Source organism: Hypanus sabinus, chromosome 10 (assembly GCF_030144855.1).
Source record: "Hypanus sabinus isolate sHypSab1 chromosome 10, sHypSab1.hap1, whole genome shotgun sequence".
Classification (NCBI taxonomy): domain Eukaryota; kingdom Metazoa; phylum Chordata; class Chondrichthyes; order Myliobatiformes; family Dasyatidae; genus Hypanus; species Hypanus sabinus.
Window position 1 is genome coordinate 122607409 of NC_082715.1, and position 24683 is coordinate 122632091.

At 39.8% G+C, this 24683-nt stretch overlaps 1 protein-coding gene and 1 long non-coding RNA gene across 7 annotated transcripts in view; one reads left to right on the forward strand and one right to left on the reverse strand.

Annotated features, from left to right (window-relative positions):
* Window positions 1-24005, reverse strand: part of LOC132401053 (uncharacterized) — a 55098-nt gene extending 31093 nt beyond the window's left edge. Inside the window, exons 1-3 of one of the 2 annotated variants that reach the window (XR_009514466.1) lie at window positions 23949-24005; window positions 21749-21848; window positions 17461-17529 (exon numbers count right to left, since the gene is read on the reverse strand). This is a non-coding gene — a long non-coding RNA (uncharacterized LOC132401053). The remainder of the gene's footprint in view (window positions 1-17460; window positions 17530-21748; window positions 21849-23948) is intronic. The other variant, XR_009514465.1, reaches the window with a different exon arrangement.
* Window positions 1-24683, forward strand: part of babam2 (BRISC and BRCA1 A complex member 2) — a 178571-nt gene that overhangs the window by 140243 nt on the left and 13645 nt on the right. For 3 of the 5 annotated variants that reach the window (XM_059982812.1, XM_059982813.1, XM_059982814.1), the window contains exons 8-11: window positions 7186-7285; window positions 14299-14369; window positions 18407-18489; window positions 19143-19283. In XM_059982812.1, coding sequence (XP_059838795.1) covers window positions 7186-7285; window positions 14299-14369; window positions 18407-18489; window positions 19143-19283 — 395 coding nt within the window. The remainder of the gene's footprint in view (window positions 1-7185; window positions 7286-14298; window positions 14370-18406; window positions 18490-19142; window positions 19284-24683) is intronic. The other 2 variants (XM_059982815.1, XM_059982816.1) reach the window with 2 other exon arrangements.

Genomic DNA, 24683 nt, shown 5'->3' on the forward strand with positions numbered 1-24683 from the left:
ACAAGTGGACAGTCACAAGTGGACAGTGGACGGCAGCCCAGAGCAGGTACTCAGGATGTGCGTGGCACAGCTGGAAGGTGTGTTTACAGACATTTTTAATCTCTCCCTCTCCCAGTCTAGAGTGCCCTCCTGCTTCAAAACAACCACTATTGTTCCTCTACCTAAAAAGACCAAGGTAACATGTCTGAATGATAGTCGTCCTGTTGCACTTACCTCAAAAAAAAGCAAATGTTTTGAGAGGCTGGTCAAGGACTATATCTGCAGCATGCTACCACCCCCTACAATTTGCCTGCTGACACAACCGATCAACAGATGACACAATAGCCACAGCTCTACACACTGTCCTTACACATCTGCAGAAGAAGGATGCTTGTGTGAGAATGCTGATCTTGGACTACAGCTCAGCATTCAACACTATAATTCCCTCCAGGCTCGACAAAAAGCTCAGAGACCTCGGCCTTCACCCTGCCTTGTGTAGCTGGATCTTGGACTTTTTTCGGATCTCTGGCAGATGGTAAGAGTGGGCTCCCTTACCTCTATTCCTCTGACCCTCAACACAGGTGCCCCTCAGGGCTGTGTCCTAAGCCCCCACCTTTATTTACTGTATACCCATGACTGTGTCGCCACCCACAGCTCCAATCTGCTAATTAAATTTGCTGACAACAGTACATTGATTGGCCTTATCTCAAATAATAATGAGGCAGCCTACAGAGAAGAAATCACCCTAACTTTCCCTCAAAGTTGGCAAAACAAAGGAGCTGTTTGTGGACTGCAGGAGGAATGGCGACAGAGTAACCCCTATTGACATCAATGGATCTGGGGTTGAGAAGGTGAACAACTTTAAGTTCCTTAGCATACATATCACCGAGGATCTCACATGGTCCTGACTGGCTGCATCACTGCCTGGTATGGGAACTGTACCTCCCTCAACTGCAGGAGTCTGCAGCGAGTGATGTGGCCAGCCCAATGCATCTGTAGATGTGAACTTCCCACTATTCAGGAGATTTTCAAAGTGTAAAAAGGGCCCAGTGGATCATTGGGGACCTGAGTCACCCTAACTACAATCTATTCCAGCTGCTACCTTCTGGGAAACAGTACTGCAGCATAAAAGCCAGGGCAAACAGGCTCCAGGACAGCTTCTTTCAGCAGAAATTCAGATTACCACATATATCACTCTACCTTTATCAGTTTCTTTTGTCACTTACTCAAAAAAGTCATTCAAGCTCCTGATTCATGACCTGCCCTCACAAAGCCATGTTGAATATTCCTGATAAGACTATGCTTGTTCAGATGCTTAGAAATCCTGTCTCTAAAATCCTCTCCAATAGTTGGCCCACCATTGATGTAAGGCTCACTAGTCAAAAATTCCCAGAATTATCCCTATTACCTTACTTGAACAAAGGAATAACATTTGCCATCCTCCGATATTTTAGTACTACGCCTAAACCATAAGACAGAGGAGCAGAATTAGGCTATTCAGCCCATCAAGTCCATTCTACCAAACTCATATGGCCACTGAGTTTGCAAAGATCATCACAAACTTCCCTTGTTCCTGTAGTAACCTGGGGTATATCCCGTCCTATATTTACCGAATATTTGCAAAGATTTGGCGAAGGTCTCCTAATGTAATGTATAATCCCTTTTTAGACATTCAGCAATGAGCGCTGAAAGCTGATTATTCCTTGAAATGGCTTCATTTATAATTGTTCAAAACAGTTTGTTTGAATGATAGTTAGACTCTTTATAATCTTCCTGATAACTATTTCCACTGTTCACATTTACACCATTGCACATGAGTTTGTTAAACATGATGTTACAACTCAATACTTCATGTTAGCAACGTTGGTACTTTTTTAACACTTAAACCATCCAGGAAACATCTCTTCTATTCTATTCTTCTAGACTCATACCAAGTTTTCTGCATTGTCCATGTTACCCACGCATAAACTTGATCATTTAATGTGAGATATTTAGAGTCATAGAGTTGTAGAGTAATACGTCATGGAAACAGGCCCCTTGGCTCAACTGGTCCATACCAAGCATGTTATCCTTCCTGCTAGTCCCAACTGCCAAGATTTGGCCCTTATCCCTCCAACCTCTTCAGCTCCATATATCTATTCAAATGCTTCTTAAATACTGCAATTGTACCGCCTCAAACACTTTCTCCGGCAAGCCATTTTAATTTATTTATTAAATTACAGCACGAAATAGGCCTTTCCAACCCTTTGAGCCGCACTGCCCAGCACTTACCAAATAAGCCCAGCCTAATCTTGGAATTGTTTACAATGACCAATTAACCTATTCTACTATGAAAGAAAACAGAAGCACCTGGAGAAAACTCAGACATTCCATTGGAGACTCCTTATAGATGTTATTAGAATTGAACTCTGTAAGCTGGCACTGCCTTGGTAGTATCTAACAGACCTAAGATTTCATTGTAACCTGCTTCAGATACTTACTACACTCTGTGTGAAGAAGTATTAAATCTCTTTTAAATCTTTCCTCTCTTTTATCCAAACCCCTCATGATTTTATAAACTTCTATAAGGTCACCTCTTATTCTCCTACACTCCAGCGAATAAAGATACAGCATGGCCTACTTGTCCATCTAACTCAGACTCTCGAGTCCAGGCAGCATCCTCATAAATCTCTTCTGTATCCACTCCACTTGTAAATGCCTTTTCTAAAACAGGGTGCGCATAACTGTACACAATATTCCAAGTGCAGACTCACGGGTGACTTATAAAGCTGCAATATAATGTTCCTATTCCTAAACTTGATGCCCTGACTGATGACGTTCAGCGTGCAAAATGATCTCACCATCCTGCCTACTTATGTGGTTGTATTCAGCAAACTGTGCACATGCAATCCCAAGTCAATTTGTTCCCCTTGTCAGTAATGTGCCATTCAAACCCATTTGTCATTCTTTAACCCATCACCCTAACTGACTTTAAATCTCTTTGTAATTCATTATAATGTGCTTCACTATCAACAAGCCCCCATACATTTATTGACATTCAAACCCATTTGTCATTCTTTAACCCATCACCCTAACTGACTTAAAATTTCTTTGTAATTCATTATAATGTGCTTCACTATCAACAAGCCCCAGAATTTAGTATCATTAGCAAGCTTGCTAATTGTTCCATGTACATTCACACCCAAATTATTTCAATAAATAATTAATAATGAAAGTCCCAACACTGATGCCCCAGGTCCCGCCACTTGTTACTGATATCCAGTCAGAGAATCGATTTTCAACTATTACCCTCTTCTTTCTATCATCAAGCCATTTCTGAACTCACTCACTAGCTCCCCCTAAATTCCATGTGACCAAATTTCCAGATCAGCCTATCAGGCAGGACCTTATCAAAGGCTTTACTCAGGTCCTTATAGGTAACATCTATTACTTTATCTTCATCTATCCTCTTAGTTACCTCTTCCAAAAACTCCAGCAGATTTGTCAAGACGTGATCTCCATGTACAAAACTATTGCTGACTATTCCTGAGTAGGCAGAACTATTCAAGTGATGGTAGATCTTGTTACTGAAATTCTTCCAGTAACTTTCAGACAACTGAATTTAGGCTTACCAACCTGATGTTCTTTGACCTGTCCTTGCTACCCTTCTTGATCAATGGAGCATTAGCCATCCTCCAATCTTCTGGAACCTCACCAGTGGCAAATGATGAAACAAGTATCTCTCCAAGGACTAATGTAGTTTCTTTACTGGCCTCCCATAAGATCTAGGGGTGTATTTTGTTAGGCCCTGGGAATTTCTCCACCTTAAGGATACAAGGCTACAAATACCTCCTTTCTCATATATTTATATATGCATCTGTTCTAAGACCTCACTGCTTATTATCTTCATTTATTTGGCATCCATTATGTTATCCTTAGTAAACACAAGAGAAATAGACATTGAAAATTTCAGCCATCTCAGAGGTGGCTCTGATGGTCTTTAAGAGGACTTAGACTCTCCTCCCGTCACCCTCTTACTCTCAATATAACTGAAGAGCCTCTTGGAGTTATCTTTAACCCTGCCTGCCAAATCCATCTAAACCTTCATTTTGTCCTCCTGATTTCCGTCTTAAATCTGTTCTTAAACTTTTTAAATTCATTGAGAGATTAATTTGTACCCAGGTGCCTAAAATCAATGTACATTTCCTCCTTCTTCCTGACCAGATCTCTTCCTCGATATCTCGTCAGGCAAGGTACACTGAATTCCATTTATCTACACTTCACCCTAAAAGGAACATGCTGCCCGTGGACTCTTGATATGACCTTTTTAATAGCCTTCTACTTGTCATCTGTTACTTTTCATTTAAATAGAGTTGCCCAGTTGATCCCTGCTAGATCCGTGTCTAATGTACTCAAAATTGGCCCTGCTCCAGTTTAGGGCCAGTTTGAACTGGGCTTTGTAAACCAACCTTCCCCATTTTGTTGATATTAATTTAATGGGTTTTTTAGTTATCTAAGACCTCTGTTATTTATTATTTGGAAAATAGTTTCAAGTAAGACTTTGACTCTTAGCATATCTGTGCAATCAGATTAAAAGCATTGCACCCAAATTGATAAACCAGTTATGTTTACCGTTTGGGTGGATGTGTTTGTTAAGCAGTGGAGTATATTAGTTTTGGCTTAATTGCAATGCTTTTGTCCCAGGAACTTGCTAATCCAAAGTCCATTCCAAAGAGTTGAGTGCATACTTGAGGCTGACACGCCATTAAAAATTGGAGGGAGTGCTACAATGCCATAATGTCCCATTGTATTATTCAAAAATTGTTGGACGTTAAAGCCAACACTTATTCCTGCAGCCAGGTTCATTAAAGCTGTTTGTGAGAGATGATAGTGTGCATTTGTCTGTGTTACATCTTCAGCATGAAATGCTTGTCAAGATAAGAAGGGCAATCTGGTGAAGAGGATGTGTGTCAGTTAGTAAATGTATCTTTTGAACAGAAAGCGCAGGCTAATGTATAGGAAAAGGGGTTTATAGGGAGTTAGTGAGCTACATTCGGAATTGACTGAATGATAGGAAGCAAGGTGTGTGTGATGGCTGAAGGTCAATTCTCCGAAGAGAAACTTGTGACTCATGAAGTTCCCCCCCCCCCCCCCCCCCGGGGTCAGTGCTGAGACCTCTGTTATTCATTATTCATGTAACTGATTTGGATGTGAATGTACATTGTATGAGAAGGGTTGTTGATGATCCTAAATTAAGATGTCTGTTGATTGTGAAGCACGTAACAATTACAAAGATATCTTGATGAGTTATGTAAATAGACTGAGGAATGGCAAACGGTTTTCAAATTAGATAAGTTTGAGGATATTTTGGCCATTCATTCTGGATAGGACCTACACAGTGAATGGCAAAGGGGTGACAAGTATTATGGAACAGAGGTAGCTGAGAAAAACAGAGGCACAGTTCATTGAAAAAGAATCAAAATCAGATTTGATATCACTGGCATATGTCATGAAATATGTTCTTTTGCAGCTACAATACAGTTCATTTTAGTTTGCTCATGTGTGAACCATATTTTTCTATAGTGTTATAGAAATGTCTACCAAGACACGATTTTAAGGAACATTTTAACAAGGCATAGTGAAGGGTTTATTGGTTTTTATACTGATTTCAAGGAACTTGAATGCTAAAGATTACTAACTTATTTGTTAATAAAATATAAAATGCTGGAAATAGATCAGGCAGTATTTGAGAAAAGAGAAACGAACTGACATTTCAACTTAATAACCTTGGACAAGTTAGAAATCAAACATGTTTGAAGTTTCAGAGAAGTAGGAGAGATAAAGAGAACAAAGAAACCCTTAACCTTACTGTTAATTTTGCCAACAAAGGAATAAATTGAAAAAGTAGTGAATAGGGTAACAAAAAGAAGCAGTGGCATTGATTAACATGACACAGGAGTTTCAAAGCTGGCATTAAATTTTTATACCTGATTGACATTTTTAGGTTTTATTACGGCTTAATTTTAGTTATGAATGGTAACACAGTTGAGTAGGATTTGTTGAATTCACCTGCTCAACTTCATTTGGAGCTCTCTGTTGTCACTTTAAGTCCTAGGGAGGAGAATGAATTTTCCTCATTTAGTTCAGTTCTCATTTTGATCTTATTGTGTAGTATATTTTGGGCTTACAATTGTTCGTTGATATTTTTTGAGTGTTTTCTTGAAAATATTTGGAATTTCCCTCTCAGTTTGCTTCTAATTTATTAATAGGCAAATATATTATTCACTCTCCAATGTGCACAAAATTAAAATGTGTAAGTTTGTGTGCCCAATGACTAATCAAATAAATGCTTTTATATGCTTTTAAATGCACTTCTCAATCTTGACCGTATAACAACCACCATGATGCTTAGAGACCCTGTTAAGCCTAATTAAAACAGCTGTCAAAGCTTTCATGCAGCATGACTATCAATGTCTTTGATGGGATTTGGAAAAATGAAATAAATTAAGCAAATTATATTATAGAATGACTTAAAATATTAAAAGATTAAACAGGAAAAGCAACATTAAAGTAAAATTTTGTAAATCAACTCTTAACATCTCCCGTCTATAGCTGTTAACCTTTGAAATGTTACTAAACCCTAGATTTAATAAATTTAGGGGGGAAAATGACAATGTACAGAATTCTCTGCTCCTCCAATGAATTCCAGCCTAGGAACATAGTAGTAACTGTGGTGGTAACTCACAGTAGTAACCCACTGTGTGCAAGTTTGGAAGTTGCCCATTCGCATACACTTGAACACAGATATGCAGAGAAGTGCTAACAGTATTGCACAAAACTGCCAGTCTTGTGTAAGATTTGGGTCATTATTTCTGTTGAGGAAATAAATGGCAAAGGTTGGAATCCTGTTTTTAGACAACAAGAACGTGCAAATTTGAAATGTATTTAGATACTTTGTATTGGTGACCTAAGTATCTTGTGTCCTATGCAGACAAACAATAAAAATACATTGTGGAAAAGTTTTCAACTACATTTGTCCAATTGATAGAATCTTTAATTGTTATGAATCCTATGTGCTGAGTTACTCAATGGGCAATTTTCTATTTTGTTTTGGTAGTGAAAACTCAATAATTCAGAGTTGGTTTATGATATTTTATTAAGTTGGTTTGTGTTGTGTCCTTTTTGATTATTCTATTCTGAATATTTTTTCTTTTCATTCATTTACAGTGCACTTGGTGGGACATCTGCACTTCACATCCCACCGTTCCCCAGTGGAGGCTGTCTCATTGATTATGTACCCCAAGTTTGTCAGTTACTCACCAATAAGGTAACAGAAATGCAGTGCACCATTCAATTGCATTGTAGTTTATAATGTGGATGGAAAGTGAGCTATTTAATTCCAGACAAAGTTTTACAATATACTGAACAAATTGTTCGGTCTTTAGTGTAACAGCAGCAGGTTTTACAATTCTAATTAAAGCAATAATATTTATATTCATATGATGGTTATCGAGATGTCACTAAATATACATTTCAATTTGTGTTAATTTGTGATAAAAACAAAACACAAAATGCAGGGTTATTAATGTGGCATGGTGGAAACTTTTGTACTGGGTGTATAGAGTAAAGAAATTTCATAGAATAATACAGCACAGAAGCAGGCCCTTTGGCCCAACTTGTCCAACCCAATCGAGGTTCTTACGTAAGCTAATGCTATTTGCCTACATTTGGTTCATATCTCTCTGAAACTTACCCACCCATGTACTCATCCAAATGTCTTGTAAATGCTGCTATTTAGTGATTGAGGCATATATGATACAATAAGTTTATTTTCAACCACGAGTCCCTCTTTGCCTTGGATAATTTGTTTTGGATAGTTCTGCCTTTTTAAATCTCCCAAGCCAGTTTTTGTGCACACTGGAGCTAAAAGCAAGCTGCTGGAGGAAAACCACAGATCAGGCAGCATCTATAGAGGGACATGCAAGTAAACATTTCAGGTCAAAAAACTTCATCTGGACTGAATTGTCACTTCCCTTAACAGATGCTGCCTGGCCTGTTGTGTTCCTCCAGCAGTTTGTTTCTTTAGCTTCAGATTCTGGCACCTGCATTCTCTTTGCCTTTGCTATTACAAAGTCAGCATGAGTAATCTTGTCTTAACAATAATTAGTTAAGCTTTGTTCATGACCTCCCAGTGACAATGAGTTTAAAATTAAGACTTCTGTTTTATACATAATCATTATAACAGTTATTTGTACAATCACTATTCAGTAATTGGTTTATTATTGCCACATGTTCTGAGACACAGTGAAAACCTTTGTTTTGCATGCCGTCCAGACAGATTGCTCTAAACATAAGTACGTCCAGGTAATGCAAATGGAAAATTATTAACAGAATGTTAAAGTTGCGGCAAAAATGCATAGATAAATAAGCTGCAAGGGCCATGATGAGGTAGACTGAGAGATCAAGAATTCATCTTTATCATACAAGAGGTCCATTAAGAACTCCCACCTGGCACTTATCCCTGCAAGCGCAAATGCTACACCTGTCCCCACACCTCCCCCCTTACCACCATTGCGGGCCCCAGACAGTCCTTCCAGGTGAGGCAACACTTCACCTGCGAGTCTGCTGGAGTCGTCTATTGCATCTGGTGCTCCCGGTGCGGCCTCCTCTACATTGGCAAGACCCGACACAGATTGGGGGACCGCTTCATCGAGCACCTACACTCCGTCCGTCACAATAGACAAGACTTCTCGGTTGTCACCCACTTCAACTCTGCCTCTCATTCTCATCAAGATATGTCCATACATGGCCTCCTCTACTGTCATAATGAGGCCAAACTCAGGTTGGAGGAGCAACACCTCATGTACCATCTGGGTAGCCTCCAGCCTGGTGGTATGAACACTGAATTCTCCAATTTCCGGTAATTCCCTCCCCCTCTCTCTATCCCAGGTCCCTCTCTGTCTATCTCCCCTTTCAACTTCCTGCTTCTTTATCTCTACAGTTCTTTCATGCTTATCCCCTCCCCCCTTTATCTTTCCTCTGATTGGTTTTCCACCTGGTGCCTCTAGGCCCTACCCCCTTCCCTATCTCTATTACTGGGCTTCAGCCCTCTCTTCCCCCTCAAACCTGATGAAGGGTCTCAGCCCAAAACGTTGGCTACTCTTTTCTCACAGATGCTGCCTGACCTGCTGAGTTCTTCCAGCGTTGTGTATGTATCCATTAAGAATCTGATGACAGCAGCATAGAAGCTGACCTTGAGCCTGGTGATTTGTATCCTCAAGCTTTTGTATCTTCTGCCCAAATGAAAGGGGAGGAATTGATTAACTAGGGTGGAGGGGTCTATAATTATGTTGGCAGCTTTTCCGAGATAGTGGGTGTGTAGACAGGATCAGTAGAAAGGAGTCTTTTTTTGTGATAGACTGGGTTGTGTTCACAACTCTGAAATTTCTTGCAGTCTTGAGCAAAGCAGTTACCTTGTCAAGCCCCTAATGAATCCAGATAGGATGCTGTCTATAGTGCATGTATAAAAATTGGTGAGGATCATTGTGACATACCAAATTTCCTTAGCCTTCTGAGGAAGGAGAAGCACTAGTGTGCTTTCTTGGCCATAGGGCCTATGTAGTTGGACCAAGTTAACCCATTTATGACATTTACACCTAGAAATTTGAACTATCCTTTAAAGTCACTGATAAAGATTAAAACATGTCAAGGTGATTTCATCTCCAATAAATGTTCTAGTCAAGATGAAAAATTACAATAAAAATTAGTCCAGAATATGCCATTTAACAAACAGTAAAATTTGGAACAGTAATCTTCCGGAGGATGATTAGATTTTGGAATGAATATATCCTGTTTAAATTTAATATCAGTTCATTGCAGAATTGTTGTAAAAATCATTGAGTCATATGTCATTTCAGCACAGCAACAGGCCCTTCAGCCCATCTAGTCTGTACTGAACTGTTATTCTACCTAATCCCATTAACCTACATTCACCACTTCTACTGACAGCTCATTCCACACTCATACCATCCTCTTAGCGAAGCAGTTCCCCTTCAGGTTCCCATTAAATATACCACATTTCATGTTTAACCTATAAGCTCTAGTTCTCATTTCACTCAACCTCAGTAGAAAAAGCTTACTTGAATTTACCCTATATACCCCCTCATAATCTTGTATACCTCTGACAAAATTTTCCTTATTCTCCTCTGCTTCAGGCAATAAAGTCCTAACCTATTCAAACTTTCCTAACTCAGGTCCTCAAATCCTGGCAACATCCTTGTAAATTTTCTTCATATTTTTTGAATCTTATTGATACCTTTCCTGTAGTTAGGCAACAAGAACTGCACACAATAGTTCAAATTTGGCCTTACCAATATCTTGTCCAACTTCAACATAACATCACAACTCCTGTACTCAGTACTCTGATTTATGAAGGCCAATGTGCCAGAAGCTCTCTTTACGGCATTATCTACCTGTGCCACCACTTACAAGAAATCATAGATCAGGGTATTCCCAGATCCCTTTGTTCTACTGCACTCCTCAGTACCCTACCATTCACTGTGTATGTCCTACCTTGGTTTATTGTCCCAAAGTGCAACACCTCACACTTGTCTGCAATAAATTCCTTTTACCATTTGTCAGCCCATTTTTCAAGCTGGTCCAGATACTACTGCATACTTTGGTCGCCTTCCTCAAGTCTACTAAGGCCCCAATCTTAGTGTTATCTGCAAATTTGCTTATCCAGTTTACCACATTATCATCCAAATCATTAATATAAATTACAAAAAGTGATAGAATCAGCACCGTTCTCTGCAGCACATCATTAGTCATAGTCCTCCAGCTAGAGAGGGCTTCTCCCGCTTAGCCAATGCTGAATCCTGTTAACTACTTCGTCCTGAATGCCAACCAACTGAACCTTCTGGACCGGACTTCCATGTGGGACTTTGTCAAAGGTCTTGATAAAGTCCATGTAGCCACCGTCTGCTGCCTTTCCTTCATCAATTTTCCCGGTAATCTCCTTGAAAAACTCAATACGATTTATTAGGCATGATTTACTGTGCATAAAGCCATGTTGACTATCCCTAATCAGGCCATGTCTATCCAAATATATCCTGTTTTTTAGGATAATTTGCCTACTGCTTGACATCAGGCTCTGCAGCCTATAATTTCCTGGCTTATTCTTAAATCTTTTCTTGAATAATGGAACAATTCAGCTATTCTTCAGCCTCCAACATCTCACCGATGGTTAAGGGCATTTTAAATACCTCTGCCAGAACCACTTCAATTTTTTCCCTAGCCTCTCACAAGCTCTGTGGGGCACCTTGTTAGGCCCTGGGGACTTATCTACTTTAATTTGCCTCAAGACAGCAAGTATCTTATTTTCTGTAATCTAGATATGGTCCATGATCTCACTATTGTTTTATAAACTCTGTGTCCATCTCCGGAGAAAATACAGTTGCAAAAAATCCATTTAAGGTTTTCCCATCTCTTTCAGTCTCATGCATTGAAGACCACGCTGATCTTCAAGTGGATCAATTTTATCTCTTGCTATCCTTCTACTCTTAAAGAAGCCCTTGGGATTCTCCTTCACTTTGTCTACCAGAGCAACCTTATGTCTTCTTTTAGCCCTTCTAATTTCCTTCCTAAGTGTTTTCTCGCATTTCTTATATTCCTCAAGCACCTCATTTGTTCCTTGCTGCCTATACCTGCTATGCGCCTCCTTCTTAACTAGAGCCTCAGTACCCCTCATAAACCAATGTTCCCTAAACCTGTTATTCTTGCCTTTTGTTCTAAAAGGAACATAACAAACTCTACTCTTCATATTTCACTTTTGAAGGTCTTCCACTTAACAAGTATCCCTATGCATGGAACAACCTGTCCCAATTCATATGTGTCAGATCCTGGTTGCCAGGCTTAAACTGGCCTTTTTCCAATTTAGAATCTGAATCTGAGCACCAGTCCTAACCTTGTCCATAATTATCTTGAAACAAATAGAATTATGATCACTCGGTCCAAAATATTGCCCTATACACACTATTGTCACCTGTCCTGTCTTGGTCTCTAATAAAAGTTCCACCATTGTACTCTCTCTAGTTGGGACCTGTTTATATTAATTAAAGAAGCTTTTTTGAATACATTTGACAAACTCCCACCCGATCCTTTAAGTATGGGAGTCCCAGTCAATATGTGGAAAATTAAAATCACCTACTATCACAACCTTCTTTTTCTTGCAACTATCTGCTATCTCTCTCAGATTTGCTCCCCTTAATCTGCATGACTATTGGGATAGTCCATAATATGATTCCAGTAATGTCATCATCCCTTTCTTGTTCCACAGTTCTCCAGTCTGAAACCTGCTGTGACAAGTAATGCCCGCCTTCCCTCTTTAATACTTCCCCTCCATTGTGTATAAAACAATGGAACTCCAGAGCATTGTACTACCAGCCCTGTCCCTTTTGTAATCAGGTCTCACTAATGGCTATGATATCATATTTCCATGTGCTGATCCACACTCTAAGCTCATCCAGCTTACTTACAATACTCATTGCATGAAATAGACACAACTCAACATTAGTCCCAATATGCTCAACCTTTTGGATACTATCTATTTATAGGATTAACATCATCTTTTCCCACAACCATTCCCTCACCACCACCCATGCAGAACAGCACTAGGAAACCTTCCCCTCAGGATATTGGCCCCTTTCTAGTTCAGGTGCAAACTGTCCCATTTGTACAGGTCCAGCCGACCCTGGAAGAGAGCCCAACGATTCAAAAATCTAAAGCCTTCCTTCCCACACCATCACTTTAGTCACATGTTAAACTGTAATATCTTCCTATTTCTAGCCTCACTAGCACATTGCAAGGGTGGCAATCCTGTGATCAGTGCCCTGATGCCCTGCCCTTTAACTTAGCATCTAACTCACTGAACACATTTTGCAAGATCTTATCACTCTTTCAATCCTGTGTCATTAATACCAGCATGACCTACAACCTCTGGCTTGTTTGGCCCCTTAAGAATGTTATGGGCTCGATCTGAGAATTTCCTGACTCTGGAACATGGGATCAGCATATCTGAGAATCTCATTTTCATCCATAGAACTTCCTGTCTGTTCCCCAAGCAATGAATCCTTGTAACTACTGTTCGCCTTTTCTTCCCCCCCCCCCACCACTCCCACTTTCTTTGAGTCTCCCTGTCTTCTCACATCCAGCAAAAGGAGCACTCCACTTCTTCACTGTCTTTTCCACTGCTTTAACTGTGCAATAAGAAAGAGAGAAACTTACTTTTGCCTTCACCTCTCCTTGCTGACGCCTATTGAGCCAAAGCCTCAGCTTCCCACTCTAACCCAGCTCACTCACATAATAGCTGCTCCCACAATGACCACTCTGCTTAAACCTCACTTTTTATTTACACATGCCATGTGTCTAATAACCCAAACAATCTCAAGCTTCGCAAAAATCCTGACAGGCCCTGCTGGCTTTTTAAAATCTGCCACAAACAACTTTCACCACAATCTCAAGATCTTCAGAAATTTAATTTACTGAAAAATATTTTGTTTCCTTAACTTGTGTGACTCTCATCCCACATGATCTAACTTCAATACCTTGCAAACTATTCCTGTGTATCAAATAGCCTGCACGTAGATGTGGTTCAAGAAACAGTCAGCAACCTGAAATGATAACTCTTTCTTTCTCCAGGGATGTGATCTGTCCTGCTAAATATTTCTTCTATTTTCTGTGTGTTTTAATATATATACACACATTAATTAGCTATGTAATATAGATAATTAACACATTTCCTAACTCTTGGTCCTATATACTGTGGTACCTGGCAATAATATTCAAATCCTGATCTTCTAATGCTTTTGTTTCAATATCATTTTTATCTTCCGTTTTAAATATAATGGTAGCCTCATTAAGAAAAGCTGGAGATAGAAATTCAGCCTCTGCTGTTTGCACAATGTGTGATATGGAAGTATTTGCACATAGAAATTGCCTTTGAATTTCATGGAGCCCTATTTTAGAACTGTATTCAAATGGCACATAACATTATATCATGCAACTGTAGCATATTCCTGGAGTCTACTGCTTTGTGTAAATCAAGAAACACCATTTTCCTGTGCCACTGTCCCTGTCAGTGATGAGCAAATATGTAACAAACATACCGCAACTCGCATTTATACTTGCACACATGCAGAAGAAAAGCCCCAAATATAATGGATATGAGACTTTAAAATAGCTACTATTTGCAACAATGTGACCAGATTTCCTGCCCGTGTTTGATATAAAATATTTGTAATGCTTAACATACACTTTTATTTTTGTTTTATCTAACCCAAGGTGCAGTACATCATTCAAGGCTACCATAGAAGACGAGAGTACATCGCAGCCTTTCTGAGTCACTTTGGAACGTAAGTTAATATTCAGTTGAGATCGGATATTTTCTAATGAATAATCTGACTTGAAAAAAGATTTTATCCAAATAGCAGCCTGAAGTGGGTGATGCTTACAGCTTGATTTCAATTTCCAAAATCAGATTTTCAGGTCAATTTTTTGTTTTATAGGTCATGATAACGGAATATTCTCATCGTTCCTCCTGTGCCTTGTCCTTTCTCCACACCTTTCTTCTTACTGTTCACTTTGTATACCACAAAATATAGAGAGACATCCATAGACACTTAAGGAAGTGGTGGCAGGCAGGCTAATGCAATAAGTACACTTTTCTTGATAACCTTCCTCAGCAGGGTTCTATCTGGGCACGTGTCCTTTAAATGAGCCATTTTCATTTGGGGTTTAAATGCCATAAAGCAGCTTGGAAATTCTGAGCAGAAGTCCACATTCTCAATCAATACATATTGTGGTTCCTTCAAAAGAGTCTGTCTCGTACTTATTTTTTGCTAATATGTTTCCATTGATTTTCCATTGTCTTACCATAGTATTACTCCGATGTATTGTCCATCTGTGTGATGATGCCCCAAGTTTGAAGCTAAATTCATCTTACAATTTTCACATGTTCAGCTCCGTGGAGCACCGGTATACATGCTGCATGAGGGAGATCTGCTTTGAAAGTGCTACATCAGGATATTATTAGTTCCATAGCTGTTTTCATTGAAGAACAGTGGAGTATGGGACTATGGAGGTAGCTTCAATTTGGTAATAAAATGCAGAAAAATAATAGAAACATAGAAAACCTACTGCACAATACAGGCCCTTTGGCCCACAAAGCTCTACCGAACATGTCCTTACCTTAGAAATTACCTGGGGTCACTCATAGCCCTCTATTTTTCTAAGCTCCATGTACCTATCCAGGCGTCTCTTAAAAGACCCTATCATATTCGCTTCCATCACCATTGCCGCAGCCCATTACCAGCACACACCACTCTGCATAAAAAACTTACCCCTGATATCTCCTGTGTACCTACTTCCAAGCATCTTAAAGCTGTGCTCTCTCATGCTAGCCATTTCAGCCCTGGGGAAAAGCCTTTGACTATCCACACGATCAATGCCTCTCATCATCTTATATATCTCTATCAGGTCCTCTGTCCTCTGTCACTCCGAGGAGAAAAGGCCAAGTTCACTCAACCTATTCTCCCACGACTGATGAAGGCTAATGCACCGTATGCTTTCTTAACCATAGAGTCAACCTGGCAGCAGCTTTGAGTGTCCTATGGACATAGAACCCAAGATCTCTCTGATCTTCTACGCTGCCAAGAATCTTACCATTAAAACTATATTCTGCCATCATATTTGACCTACCAAAATGAACCACCTCACACTTATCTGGGTTGAACTCCATCTGCCATTTCTCAGCCCAGTTTTGCATCCTATCAATGTCCCACTGTAACCTAATGAGAGCCTTCCACACTGTCCACAACACACCCAACCTTTGTGTCATCAGCAAATTTATTAACCCATCCCTCCACTTCCTCATCCAGGTCATTTATAAAAATCACAAAGAGTAGGGGTCCCAGAACAGATCCCTGAGGCAAACCACTGGTGACCGACCTCGATGCAGAATATGATCCCTCTACAGCTACTCTTTGCCTTCTGTGGGCAAGCCAGTTCTGGATCTTCAGGATGGTAGAATTAAAATATCCTTCACCTATCTGGAATACAGTGCATTCCAGATCTTTTTTAACCAGTAAAAACAAATGAGCATGGGGAGAAATATTTACTTTTTGCTGTCTGATGTGTTCTAATCATTCTGATGCTGAGAATTTGATGAATTTCTATGTCTTATAAAATCAATTTATTGTAAACGTTGATTGTCTAATTAGAGAATCTAAGTCTCTAAAGATGTGCCGTCATTTACCTGCATTTCTATTGATGAGCATGATTCAATATAGAGTGGTGAAGGGAGGCATTTTTGGAGAACTCACCAAGATCCTTATTTAACTGATTAATGGGTTTCAGGGCAGTATTCAAGGAAAAGCAAAGTTCTATTAGTCGTTTCTCAGCTACCACGCCACCAAAAGATACTAGAAATTCAGAAAAACACAGATTACAGATGCTGGCAATCTGAAATTACAAAGTGCTAGAGACACCTGGCAAAGTAGATTACATCCATGGGGAGAGAAATAGAGAAAGAGCTATATTATTTCTGGTATCTTGTTGAGCAAAAAATGACTTTGGTTTGATATCATCCTGTTAAGGGTTTTATGGAATTGCATATCTGATGTATGGTTAATTATTTTGTTGTACTTTGGTATTGGGCAGGCATGGAATAGGACAGAATTGGTTTCAAAAATGTGAGATAATAAGCATGACTGATGCAATCTGAGAACTAAACCTTACACATCTGCCTTAAACGTTCTCCCCCCCCCCCCCCCCCAACTTTACCTTAAAGTTATGTCCTCTAGTTTTTGTCATTTCTACGCTGGGAAATTGTTCAATTTAAGTAACCACTCTGTTTCTTTTCTCCACACATGTGGCTATATCTCTAGATTTCAATTTTTTTTTAAATGGTACGTCTCCAGATGTTTTTTAAAGTAATTGTTAACTTGACAATTTTGGTGTGCACCCTATCACAGACAATATTTCTGACCTCCCCACCCCTCTCCCTCTCTCCAACTCAGCACGCCTATATTCTCCTTTTTCCAGTTCTAAGGAAACATTGGCTCTGTGTTTCTCCCCACTGATGTATCTTGACCTGCTGAGTGCTTACAGCGTTTCCTGTTTTCTGTTTCAGCCTTCCACCTTCAAAGAAAACATTAATGCTTATTCCCAATTGCCAGCTCCTTTAATCCACAGTTTTATAGGTTATGACTTCAACTACATTCAAAATATTTTGAAAAATGTAATGGGGAGAGGTTTGCCTCAAACATGCTTTTATGCAGTAAGTTCCAAATTCCCACCACTTTTAAAACTGAAAATATTTCTCTTCGACTTCTCTTACCAATAACTTCACATCTATGCCCTCTGGTTTTGTCCTCTGACATACAGATTAGTTAGATGACTCCTAAGTCTCCTGTATTCCAGATCCTAAAGTTAAGAAAAATTTACCTGTCTACTTGACGGTCTTAGGTGCAGTTTCTCAAACGGCAAAAAAATGCTACTATCTGTTATGACCATCTGGAATGCAAAAAAAAACAGCTTAAAATTCATTAGACAACATATCCTGTGTACATTTGGTTGTTTTGAAATTGTAAGCCCACACATTGGTCTAGAAATTTGATTCTGTGGTAGAGCTTTTTTCCAACACTGAGCGTATGATTTTTTTCCTCGGAGTGGAACATGACTGCAGTGGTTTGTGGGTTGATTTGAGTCACTCAGGAAACTTGACCTGCTGGAATCCATCACTGTGCAGATCACTAATGTTACCCATTGGTCACATATGTAACGATCTCATTCTTTGTTCATTACTCTTTTGAAGCATCATTAGGATAATTTAGTTCACCCAGTTTCAAGATTAGCTGTCACAGAGCAGTCACAACTCCGCTGAGGTTTTAAGTAGCTGCTTGCTTGGTAGTAGCATGCTTTAAAGGTTCCAATCAGGTTATTTATTGCCTACTGTCCTTTGGGGTTCCCCCTCCATCGCTAAACTCAAAGTCTGTACCCTCTTGCCCTCAGTAACTTACGCACTGGTATCCCAGTCCTCATATGAATATGACTTTTCAGCTGGCAGGTTGCAGTCTGTCTACTACTTCATAACATGCAAATGTCCTTAATCTCATGCATGTCTGTTTAGCAGCAGTTTCCTTCAGCCTTTGACATGGCTGAGTAAACCACTTATTGCCATCTGTGCTACATCTCTATGAATACTGATGAACTTCCAGGTCTCTGAATACAGTCAAGTCTTTCTCTCTAGCCATTTGCTATTAAAAGTGAGCAAGCTTTGAATATTGAAATAGAAAGATTTTTGTTGCTTTTTGATGTCATTTACTAATTCTCTTTATGAACTCTGTTAGTGTTGTTTTGATTCATTGCTGCTAATTTTTTTTATTTTCAGTGGTGTTGTGGAGTATGATGCTGAAGGATTTACCAAGCTTACATTATTATTAATATGGAAGGACTTCTGCTTTTTAGTTCATAGTAAGTAAGATTTCTTTTAAACAGCAATCTCACATGTGATTGGGAGATTTTGGATTAATATGGTGAGCTTTAGCAGTTAATCATCAACACAAGAGATTCTGCAGATGCTTGAAGTCCAGAGTAACACATGCAAAATGCTGGAGGAACTCAGCAGGTTAGGAAGCATCCATGGAAATGAATAAACAATCAACATTTCAGGCTGAGGCCCTTCATCAGGACTGGAAGGAAGGGAGAAGAAGGCAGAATAAGAAGCTGGGAGGGAGGAGAAGGAATACAAGATAAAATGTGATAGGTGATGCCAGGTGGGTGGGAAGGGGGATGATGTAAGAAACTGGGGGTGGGGGTGATAGGTAGAGCTGGGATCAATCAGAGGAGAGTTGGGTTGTGCAGGGAAGGTAGCGCAGGAGGAAGATGAAGATTCCAAGGACTGAAGAAGTGATGGGGTGATGGGGATGTTCTCATCCATTTCCCAGACATCCGCCCTCACCCCATCTTCCTGCCACTTTATCAAGGATAGAGTTCCTCTTTTTCTTACCTACCACCCCATGACCATCTGCATGTAGCACATCATTCTCCGCAACTCCCACCATGTTTAATGCGATCCTACCACCAAAACACGTATTTACCTCCTCCTCATTCTCTATTTTCCGCAGGGAATGCTTCCTCCATGATTCCCTTGTCCATTCATCCGTACCCACTAATCTCCGTCTTGGTACTTAATCTTGCAGGAGGAAGAAGTGTTGTCCATTCACCTCCTCCTCGTCTCCTTTCAGGGCTTCAAACAGTCCTTCCAGGTGAGGTAACATTTCACCTGCGAATCTGTTGGGGTCGTCTACCATATCTAGTTCTCCCGATACAGCCTTGGTGAGACCTGATTGGTGACCACCTTTGTGCCATCTCCAAAAAAATATCATTTTAATTCTAATCTCTATTACTATTCTGACGTGTTAGTCCATGGCCTCATCTTCTGCCACGATGAGGACACTCTCAGGTTGGAGGAGGACTATCTCATGTTCCACTTGGATAGCCTATAACCTGATGGCATGAACATTAATTTCTCTAACTTCCAGTAATTCACCTCCCTCACCCCCACTTCCCTCTTCTTCCATTCCCCATTCTGTCTCTCCTCTTACCTCTTCTGTTCTGCTCACATGCTTGTCACCTTCCCCTTCCATTTCTCCCATGGTCCACTCTCCTTTCTTATCAGATTCCTTCTCCAGCCTTTACTTTTTCTTCCTATCACCTCCCAACTTCTTTTTCACTCCCCCTCTCCCACCCGCCTGGCTTCAATTATCACCTTCTAGTTTGTACTCCTTCCTTTCCCCCCACCTTCTTATTCGGGCTTCTTCCCCCTTCTTTTCCAGTCCTGATGAAGGATTTCAGCCTAAAGAAGTTGATTGTTCATTCATTTCCACAGATGCTGCCTGACCTCCTGAGCTCCTCCAGCATTTTGTGTGTGTTACTCAGGTTTTGGTAGTTCATGCCAAAGAATTCAAAATTCTTTTCACCTTTGTTACATTATATTTTCTTTAATAGGAGTACTTGCATCGGTCATTATTTACTTATTGCAAAATACCTGGAAATTTTTGTCAATTATAACTTGAATAGATATCTATTAGCCCACAATGGAAAAGATTACATGGTTACACTTGACTAGCAGCATGGAAAACAAATGCTGCAGATGCTATGATGTAAAACAAAAATACAAATGCTGGAAGAATTCAGTCAGTCAAGCAGCATCTATGGAGCAGAGACTCGGCTCAGTGACTCTTCCTCAGAACACAGCAGCATGTTAAATTCTAACAGAAGCTGGAGGAGCAATTCAGGGGATGGTCATCTGAAATTTTCCTTCATTGTTTTAGTTTGTTAGTTATCTGAATGCTTTAAGCATACTAATGATGTATCACTGCATAGTCTTTAATAGATCTCTCATTTTACTCAATTTGGAACATCAAGAAATTAGTAGAACAGTTTGTTATTTAGCATTTCTGTTCTAATGTGCTCTTTAGATCATAGAACAATTACAGCACCACACTGGCTCCTCGACTCACAATTTTGTGCTGACGCTTTAACCTACACTAAGGTCAACCTTACCTTTCCCTCCTACGTGGCCTTCCATTTTTCTTTCGTCTATATGCCCATCAAGGGGTCTGTTAATAACCCTCATGTATCGCCTCTACCATCACTCCTGGCAGTGTGTTCCATGCACCTACCACTTTCTATGTAAAAGAAGCATACCTCTGACACAAGAGTCTTGGTACCTGTGATTGCAATCAAAATTTGCATTGTTCTGCTTTTAGGAATTGATACTTATCAATGTTAGCAGGAGACAGCAAATATTTTCATTGCTGTACGAGCCAAAATACAAGTCATGCAGTGACACAATTTAATTATGTAGGAGCTGCCAATGATATAGCATAACATTTTGTCTGTTTTGTGCTTACTAGTTCTGTTCATCTACTTTCCTGTGCTGCTAGTACTTCAAAGAAAACAGATATGCTTCTTTAGCCCATTTTATCTGGGTAGTTAAGATAATCTGGTTTATAGATTTTTCATATATTGTGTTCTGTAATGCTTCAGAGTAGTTAGGATCTACTTGAGAGAAAGATCAAGAGAGATTCATTTGTGTTAAGCTAAGAATTCCAATGACCCACCGCCCTCCCACCCAACACACAATCTCAGTTGAACAAGACTGGAATGGTGTTTGCTTTTACTGTGTTATTCAAGTCACTAAGATAGAAATGTGCTGAATGTTTGGGTTTCTCAACCTATCTGTATAGGGCAAATTAATGGTGGACTTTTTTCTAATAAATCTGAAAATTTCCAAATAAAACCTAAATATGCAAATAAAACCTACAAATCTTCTCAAATTTTGGTCCTGTTGCTCCAAAAATAGGTGCAACTAAAAATAATTGATTTGATTCAGAAAGTAATAAACAGTATGATGCTTCCTGTAGTATCCCTCAATCCAGATATGCAATCATTTTGTCACTTTGACTGGTTTTCCTTGGTCTGTTCTGTAAAACATTTACCATTCTCAAATTCCTTTCCTAACTCTTAACATATCTTCCTTTGTTTAAATTTTCTTTCTTATATTTTTGAACTTCACAATCCATTTAATTCAAAGCTCATTACTAAATTGATACTGCTCCATAACCCTCTTCTGACCACATAAAATATGTTGCAAGCAGTGTTGGTAGAGATCGATAATATTGAGAGCCAATGACCATAAGATTGTTTAATTACAGCAAAGTATTACCCTGCAGCTGGATTGAGCTCATTTACCCAATTCAAACGTGCCATTCCATGCGAGCGATCTCCAGTTGCTCAAAACTTAATAATGTTCCTGCAGATGTAGACTGAAGAGAAATAAAAATTAAGGGAAATTTTTAGGGTGAGATAAAGTATGCCTGGTGTTTCTTAATTTAAATCTATCTGGTGTGGCAGGGGGAGGAGGAGTGTTGCAATAAACAGCTATTTTGAGAATCCTGAATGATGCAAACTTTTCTTATAAAATCTAACTTGAGTTATTGTAAACCTTCAAAAATCTCATATTTTTCGGTTTTTGTGTAGGACCTTTTTTCAAGCCATTTCCCAAACCCTTTCCAAATGTATCAGGGTACTACAGATTGTAATGTGGAAAGCTGGCAGTCAGTTCAACATGGTGTCGTATGGCCAGTTAGAGCAAAATGATGTTAACCAGCAGTCTCGGGATTTGAGTGGTGCTGAGTGGTAGATACACCAGATTGTTGGATGTTATTCCCAAATTGATACCCTCAAAGAAATTTTAATTCACTTCTTTTTATGTGTTATAGAATAGTAAAATAAAGTTTCCAGCAGATCTGCTAAATTTAAATGGAGCATAGGAACCAGGGCCTTGTGAGTTTCAGGAGAGTACAGGAAACAGAATCAGGTGAATTTCAAGAGGACACAAGAAACTGGTGCCCTGGTGAGTTTAAAAGTAGTATGGAAACCTGGGCTTGCACAGTTAAAGGGATCTGGGAACCAGGACCCCAGTGTGTTAAAGGTGGCAAATGAATTGGCTGTTGAGCCATCAGGATTTCCTAATACAGTAGTTAGATGGTGAATTATTGGAGTTTTACTGTATTAAATTCCAGTAATTTTAACTGTTGGATAAATAGAACATTAGAAATAGCTCAGCATGCCACTCCAGAATGGTTTCATGTGATCTTTTGTGATCAATTTGGAGAGCAGATGGTGCATTGATTTACTATGAAAGACAGCACAATGTAGTATTTGCCCAGTACTGTACTAAAGTGTTAGAAGTATGTGCCTCAATTTTTAAGCTCATATTTCTGTAGTGAACCTCCTACCTATTATTTTTGGCATAAGAGCACTAACAACTGAGCCACAGCTAACAACAGCTGTATGAGTGTCAGCTGGGAGAGAAAATCTGCAGATGCTGGAAATCCAAGCTACACACACAAAATGCTGGAGGAGCTCAGCAGGCCAGGCAGCATCTATGGAAAAGAGTACAGTCAACATTTAGGGCCAAAACCCTTCAGCAGGACTGGAGAAAAAAAGCTGAGGAGGAGATTTGAAAGGTGGAGGTGGGGAGATAAGTGATAGGTGAAATTTGGAGAGGGAGGGGTGAAGCAGAGAGCTAGGAAGTTGATTGGTGAAAGAGATAGAAGGCCATGGAAGAAAGACAAAGTGGGGGAAGGAGCATCAGAGGGAGGCAATAGGTGGGCAAGGAGATAACATGAGAGAGGGCCAAGGGCATGGGAAATGGTGAAGGGAGGGAGAGAGACATTACTGGAAGCTTCGGAAATTGATGTTCTTGCCATCAGGTTGGAAACTACCCAAACGGAATATAAGGTGTTGTTCCTCCAACCTAAGGATGGCCTTATCGCAACAGTGGAGGAGGTCATGGGTGAACATATCGGAATGGGAATGGGAGTGGAATTAAATTGGGTGGTCACTGGGAGATCCCGGTTGTTCTGGCGGACGGAGTGTAGATGCTCGATGAAGCGGCCTCCCAATCTACATCAGGTCTCACTGATATACAAGAGGCCACACCAGGAGCATCGAACACAGTAGATGACCCTAACAGACTCACAGGTGAAGTGTCGCCTCACCTGGAAGGACTATTTGGGGGAGGAGATGTAGCGGCAAGGATAAGTACCAGGAGTGAGATCAGTGGGATGGGACAAAGGGACAAGGGAGTCACGTAGGGAGCGATCCTTGAGGAAAGCAGAAAGGGGGGAGGAAAGATGGGGGTGGTCGAAGTTTCAGAGAATTATGTGCTGGATGCGGAAATTTGGACGCAATCACTTGAGTACGTTTTTGATCATTCTGATACAGGCAGAAATTTAGTATTTGTGTTTTTATATGTGATTGCTGAAAATTCATTGCTTGGAAGCTTTGATCAGAGAGTTTCCTAGTAGTGCCAAGTTGCCTGCATACCTTTTTTGTCTGCCCACTAAGTCTGCACTTACTTTGAGTGGCTCTCCAAGCAGCCAGTTCAACAGTGCTGGTTCCGTTCTGGTCAGTGGTTTCAGCTCATATGGTATCGTGTGGTCGTGTTAAATAGCTTGAATGTTCCCAAAAACATAAAAAAATTTCAAAGCTTGTTAAAAATTCTTTTAGTAGTATGATTAATGTGTATGTAAATTGCTTTTAAATGTTTTAAGTTTTACATTTCAGTAAACTCAGTTAATTCAAAAAAATGTGAACTATGTGAAGTATTCACTTATAGACGTTCCTGCCTATAGAAAAGAGTGAAGCCACTGAACCTGTACCATATTTAATCTGGCACAGGTTTAGTGGGTAGCTTCTTGTCTGACTGTTGGGAAATTCCAGAGGTTGGCACTCTGCTGTTGGATTCCATGAGGAGTCCAATGTCCGGGTGGAGTTGGGAAGTGGCCAGTGAGCAACCCTCAGGAAGTTCGTGATTTCTCCATTATGCACGCTTATGCAAAAGTCCTAAACTTTCTAAAATCCATGAAGGGAAATGCCAGTATTTTCATGAAAATTTCTGTCATTTTCTTGGGAAATTCTGGCCTGTTATAAAATAGTAGATCTTATGTAAAGACTTAAGGTTTGCTTTCAGTGATACTTCTTTTTAACCTGGAAAGCTGGTACAATCATGAAAAGAGACAGATTGGAATGATATTTTTAATTTGTAGACTAAGATTAAAGTTTTCAAGAATTAGTGTTTTTTTTTTGGAGAA